Source organism: Chlamydotis macqueenii, chromosome 12 (genome assembly GCF_036417535.1).
Source record: "Chlamydotis macqueenii isolate bChlMac1 chromosome 12, bChlMac1.mat, whole genome shotgun sequence".
Taxonomy (NCBI): Eukaryota; Metazoa; Chordata; class Aves; order Otidiformes; family Otididae; genus Chlamydotis; species Chlamydotis macqueenii.
The window spans coordinates 21,913,074-21,919,586 of record NC_141567.1 but is presented as its reverse complement, the minus strand read 5'-3'; the positions used below and the strand labels follow the sequence as shown (position 1 = coordinate 21,919,586).

The 6,513-nt window shown below is 41.0% G+C and overlaps 1 protein-coding gene across 10 annotated transcripts in view; it reads right to left on the bottom strand.

Annotated features, from left to right (window-relative positions):
* Nucleotides 1-236: 236 nt before the first annotated feature.
* Nucleotides 237-6,513, bottom strand: part of SLTM (SAFB like transcription modulator) — a 28,020-nt gene continuing 21,743 nt past the window's right edge. For 7 of the 10 annotated variants that reach the window (XM_086757727.1, XM_086757733.1, XM_086757731.1 and 4 more), the window contains 7 exons: nucleotides 5,883-6,057; nucleotides 5,181-5,305; nucleotides 3,886-4,053; nucleotides 2,741-3,055; nucleotides 2,135-2,285; nucleotides 1,237-1,394; nucleotides 237-894 (listed from right to left, as the gene is read on the bottom strand). In XM_086757727.1, coding sequence (XP_086613853.1) covers nucleotides 786-894; nucleotides 1,237-1,394; nucleotides 2,135-2,285; nucleotides 2,741-3,055; nucleotides 3,886-4,053; nucleotides 5,181-5,305; nucleotides 5,883-6,057 — 1,201 coding nt within the window. In that variant the 3' untranslated portion in view covers nucleotides 237-785. The remainder of the gene's footprint in view (nucleotides 895-1,236; nucleotides 1,395-2,134; nucleotides 2,286-2,740; nucleotides 3,056-3,885; nucleotides 4,054-5,180; nucleotides 5,306-5,882; nucleotides 6,058-6,513) is intronic. The other 3 variants (XM_086757729.1, XM_086757735.1, XM_086757736.1) reach the window with 1 other exon arrangement.

Below are 6,513 nucleotides of genomic sequence, written 5' to 3'. Positions count from 1 at the left end.
GTACAATTACTTCTTCCGGCCTCCCATGCGTGTTCCTGGGTGGGTTTTTGGTACTGATCTTTCTCATGCCATCAGAGGGGTTCTAGATCTTCAATTCAACCGTAGCAAAGGAGACAGCTGAAAAAGTGTGAGGTGGAAGCTAACGGCACCCATGTTTTGATCTGCTATACCGACACGTCTGGTTAATTCTGCCTGCCTTCCCCAAAGACTTCGTTTCAGAGAATTACTAGAAGCTATACAGAATATGAAGGTTTATTTCAAAAGAATACATTTGCAAGAATACACATAAATGCACTCAATGTAACAGTACCTTCTGCAAAAATAGGTTACATAATACCCGGTAATGAAAGAACAATCTTATTTCTCTACAAATTAGAAAGCAGAGATAATAGCCTGGACAGCCTTCCAACAGGAGGTTGTAGTTGTGTATGTTGTGGTAAGGAGCTAACTTTAAAGCATGACACCACAGAGCTAATGTTGGTAAATCAAACTACTAGCACACAGCTGCGAACTACTCCTTTATACAGGATTAACAAATATTTTGGTTCCAATCTGTTTTTTTTACACAGCTCTAGTGTCTCAGGGAAAATGCTTATCAAAGATACACAAAAAACTATCCAAAATTACAACGTAACTATTAAAATGCCTCCAAAATTGAGAGGAAAGTAATCATGTTAAATTAAAAAAATTTAACCAGGACTTCCAGACAAGATTTCCTGTTTTTAATCAGAGAAAGTTTACAAGAGATTTCAATAAGTTATCTTGAAACCAAGCAGCTGTAGATCTTAGAATCTTCGTGGAGGTCCACCTTTAAATGGCTTAAATCCTGAGCCACTTCCCCTCGGCATGGAATTGCCTGTGATCTGTACAACTCTATTAATTGGTGAAGAGTTACTGGAAACAAAGGTTTTAAGAAAAGTGTTAAGTTACGGCAAGTATCTCAACTCTTGGCGTACATTGCTAGGTCTCCTATCACTCAACTGTTAAACTCTAAGTCTCAGAAGAGACCTGAAACCATGCAAGAAGAGAGACTTTGCTTCCGTGCGGCTGAACAACACTGCCACTAGCAATGCGACAACAGCGGAGCCGCGTGCTGGCACGGGAAGGTGGGTTTGTATGCTGCGCAGCAGCACCCCGGCCACAGGAAGCAGTGCCGCTTGCACTGAGGCTATTGCGCTTCCTAAGCATAACCAAAGCTTCGGGAGCTCAGCAGGGAATTGAGAGTAGGTTTTGTACCTTGTATGTGGAGACATCATGCCCCCTCCTCCACGGCCGTCTCCCATCCTCCTTGTGTCGTGATACCCGCTTCCTTGAGAACTAGGTCCATGCCATTCTTTCCTTGGTCCAGTTTCACGACTGTGGCGTTCAACAACGTGCCTGTCCTCGTTGTAGTGCTAGTAAGAACGCGATAGTCATTACCAGGATGAAAGGTGTATTTTGTCATCAACAGGAAACGAGCTTTCAAGAAAGTTAAGCTTATAAGACACAGGCGTCAAGCATCTTTTAAGACTATACGCAGCTAACCCATGTTTACAAGAGCCCTGTTAAAAATAACTCTTGGTAACAAAAATAAATTAATTGGCAATAATGACTCTGTGAGCATGCAGGGAGTGGAGTTCCATAAACTCATACTGTACTCCCAGTTCTGCCCTGATCTCCTGTCATCACCGACAAGCACATTCCATATACCTACAGAAAGAGAAACACTATTTGTTTCAAATGCTTCAGGATCTAGTAGCACGGAACAATTAAGCCGAGTCTTAAGGAAAGTTTCTCTCTCAAGAGCGCGTTACAGGTTACAATGACAAACTGCTCTGCAAGTAGCAGGCTGTGGAAGGTTAAAACTCGGAAAATATAGGGTGACAACAAATTCTTAAAAACCTTATCAGCAACTCATGCAGGTATTGTTCTGATCTACCTGAAAGATGCTGGACAGAAAAAGAACTGGGTATGTTTTCTGCAATTTCTTGTCTTATTAAAAAGCCAACAAAAAGGAACCTTTAAAATAAAGTAACTTGAACGCAGCCAGAATGCTCGCTAATGATTTATATGACACACTATGGTTATTTTTCCAGCGTGATTTTGCATTTTCCAGTCTCTCACTCACGCACACAAGTACAAGATGACGACTCACTTGTCCTCCACCTCTTTCTCCCATCACACCCCGTTCTCCTTCCCTGCTTCCATAGCCAGAAGCACTGCTACGGCTGCCAGGCGGTGCACCTCTCACGTGTCCAGACACTTCTCTTCCTGATCGATCTGGCCTCTCGCCTCTGTGAAAATTGCTTTGATCAAAATTGCGGTTTCAGTATAACAGAATGGGTACCAAATCACAGCACATGTAGACTTCAAAGATTCATTTTTGTTTTTCATGCTCCTAGCAGCTTGCAGCTCGCTTCTAAGAAACGTTCTTTTAGATCTATGTGGTGCTCTAAATAATTAAAGCTTGTATGTGATTTGTTTGCTTCCGCACTCTTGCACAAGCGCCTCCTTACTACATGTTGCTACATGTGATTAAGAACAGAATGCTGGGAGTCAGCATCGAGTCTACAGATGAGCTGTACCGGATGTGACAACCTACACACAATTTTTTTCTAGTACTTCTGGAAAGTGACTTTGCCATTCTTTAGGAAGGGGTCTGTTCTCTCTTTCCACATCGATTATTGAGGAATTGCTCCTATGGATAAATTCCACCAGAATCAGCACCCTCACTAGTTTGTTGGTTAGCCAGGCGATTTACCTGCCATCCCGTTTGTCTGTGCTTATGCTTCCCTCGCTCTTCCAGTTTGTTGGCCTAGGTGGATTTGAACCAGTCTCTCTTGGGTGCCGACCATGCGGTATGTCAGGTCTGTCATGAATTATCACCGTTCTTCTTTCGTCTCTGTCTCCTCGCACTTCTCGTCTGTCTGGGTCTCGAAGTTCACTTCTTGGCTGCGGCGGTTCGTTTCTTCTGGACTCACTGAAGTTCTTAGGATACCTCTCAAACCCCGGCTCTTCTCTCCGTGCCGTTGGGCGAGTCTTTTTTGCTTCACCTTGATTTACAAAACGTTCTCGCCTAAGTTGTTAAAGTAGGAAAAAGTCATTTGCTTGGCTCCCATTTTCCCATTTCTCTGCACATGTAAGCACATGGTGAGTACACAACGTTATTTACCTTTATATTACACATTTATTACTATGTATGTGGTGTATATATCAAAGATACCTCCCACCCCAAATTATATTTATTTCTATAATTGTCATTTTGAGTGAGTTCTTACAGACAGTTTAACATTTCTTTATGCGTTTCATATGTTGGTTAGTATAATTTAAGCAATTGCAGGGCCTCCTTTTCGCTAGATTTCTCAAGTCAGCTAGAAAATATAATTCTAGTTCACTGCACCATAAAAGTAGAAGTCCAGAAGCTACAATTATGTGGTCTTGGATTGATAACTGCTTATTGGAGATGTTAACGGAAACGTGAAGTTGGATCCAGAAGCAGCATTTACTGCACAGTTGCATGGATTCCAACAAACGTGACTCATGCAAGTAAAGCTCTTAACTCTCCTTAAATCGGCTGCTTTTAGCCTGGCTTCTTAAGAAGGTGAGTTACCAAGTAAGGACAGATCTAATCCATTGGAACCCATTTATGACTAGATATGAAAAAGGACTAATAGCAAAAATTCTTTCAAAATGTCACCCAAAAGAGACCACCAGGCTAATCTGAAGTCCTGACAGAAAAGTGGGCTAGATTCCTTACTACAAACAGCCAGTCCTGAAGACACAAGAAATTCCGGGACACTGCTGCAATTCTGTTGCACCAGAACTGTACAAAGCCTTCAGGCGCCATTTTAAATTTTGAACAGTGAAGAGTGATGTTGGCAGGCCGGCCCTATTATCTAAACTCACCTATCAAAAGAAGATGATGGAACAGAACCACCTTCTGGATATCGTCCCCGTTCTCTGTGATCAAAATCATTAAACCTGTTCTGCTGGCGACTGTAATCTGAACCATGACCAAAACGTGCATCTGTATCAAGAGCCATCTTCTTATCATTCCAGTAAGGATCATCTCTCCTTCAAGCAAAACAAGTGAACATTCATCAGTGACATGTATCCAAATCAAGGACTAATATGCAGAAAATTGTTAAGAGTCAGCTGTCTGTTTTAAAAGATGCCCATCTGACCCTTGGAAAGCCACCAAAGGTGGACTCTTTGAATAGTAGGAAACAAAATCATTTAAGAAGAAAAAAAAACCCAAAAACCAAACAAAACCAAACCACCAAAAAAACCACGCCAGACCCCAGAACATCCCTCTGTTTGAAGTGCAAATTAAAGAGACAAAGTATCAATAAAATATGTAATGAAATCTAGGCCATACTAAATCATGTTGGGCAGTTTAAAAAACAAAACAAAACCCCAACAAAAACATTCCTGTGGCAAAATTTTGCCTCGAGAATAGCCTTTTAGGAAAAAAAAAATTGCCTTCTTGAAAAAAAACCACACCAAACAGCTTTCTGAGGAAAGAATAGTATAGGAAAGGTCAGAGCCTTGCTCATTAGAAACCTTCAGGTACAGAGTCTCTGTGATAAGAATGTGCGATACTAACGCGCATAATCAGCAGTCTTGAAAAACAAAGCTGTCTTTATTCCTCTGCTATTAGTGTTCTGCCACTGTATCTACTGTGACAACTTACACTTACCTTCCATTGTACCACTGGCACGACAATTTTACAGCCAAGGTCTCACTTTCTAATCAAAGATCAAAGCCAGTTCAATTCATGTGGCTCAATCAGCAAATGACAGATGCCATCAGCTTCAGTAAAAATTAAAAGCCATCACACTGACTTTCTGAATCTGAACCATCCATTTACCAGATACGTGAATTCTTAAGGTAGAAGCCAGAAGTGTCAACCATTAAGGCAGAGCAGCTTTTCTCAGCAGCTACACTGAATTGTGTTATGCTCTTTCCATACAGTAAGAATTAATTCATGGAATGCTTCTCTTCTTTCAAAACTCTCTCCTACAGGTAAGGCGTATTTCATGCTTGGCATAAACCGATGTCCAAACCAAACAAACACCAGAAATCCAGTTATTCTGTGAAGACCTGTCTCAGGTACAAATGCATTTTTGAGTCTGACACAAGGCTGCTAGCTGTTTCTTTTTACTAAGCGCTGTAAACCAAAGGTTTGAGATTTAGGTTACCTGTGATCTACATCACGGGGACGTTTCAAAGAATTCCTCTTCTCCTGTTCATAACGAAGTTGCTGCTGTTGCCGACGAAGTTCCTCCCTTTCACGAGCAATACGCTCTGCTTCTTTCCGACGTTCCTACCATGAAAGGGAAGGGTGAATAAACATAAACAGAACAGCTCTTTATTAGACATACCTAGAGAACAGTTAGCAAGTACATGGAATTAATACTTGACAGTTTTCTACTAAAGGCTATCTTGGATATCCACCCTTGGATAGCACCCAAGATTAAAGAGCATAAAGAATACTTTTCTAAAAAAGCAGACAGAAGATCTGGAGAAGCTATTGGCTGTTAGACAGAAATAGCTCCAGGAAATTTCTTGTATTGCAACTGTATTTGTTGCCCAGAAACACATCCCATTAAGTTCGCATTGACATTTTCTAGTATGGGCAATATGACCTGTTGTACATCAGTTTTAGAGACAGACATGTATAGCCGCCGCATAAACCAGTAGCAAGAATTTGCCGTCAAACTTCTCACAAGTCAAGCAAACAAGGTCAAGATTACTGTTGTTGTACATTGTGGATTATGTAACGTTTGATCGGTTCTTTTACGGTCTGGGTAGGAGGGTGAAGAGAGAATTTCACTGCAAGCGCAAACTGGGTTATACTCCAAATGATACTGCACTACAATTCAAAATATAAATATGCACACCTGTTCAATACGAACACGCTCTCTTTCCAAACGCTCCCGTTCCATCCTTTCCCGCTCGAGTTTTTGCCTTTCAATTTCTAATCGTTCCCTTTCTCTCTGCAAGCATTCTTCTCGTTCATGCATTATTCGTATGCGTTCTCTCTCACGACGCTCCCTCTCAGCAATTTCTCTTCGCCTAAAGAGAAGAAAAAAAAAAAAAAAAAAAGGTAGCAGAAACGCATCTGAAAAATTTTCTCATCCAAAACTAACATCACCTTAGCTACAGACATTTAAAAAAGCTATTTAACTACTTGAGAGTACACTCTTGACAGGAGTCCTGGTATTGGAAGTCAACTCCTTTCAGCCCCAAGTAGCCAATCTGGTTTTAGCATATTCTACAGAACAGACACTAGGAAAAGTTACATCAAGAATCATTGTTCTTGATGCATATTATGCTTGATTCATGTTTCTGTGTTGCCATCTTGCAGACAATAACAGCAGCTTAGCAAAGAACGTGATTTGGATTTTAAAACCACTTGCCCTCTTCAAGGTAACAAATTTACTTATTGTTTTCTGTCCAAAAATAAGATGGAATAACACGACCACTCTGACTTGCCAAGTTAGGTATGCTTGTCAATCGCTTCCTTTTGCT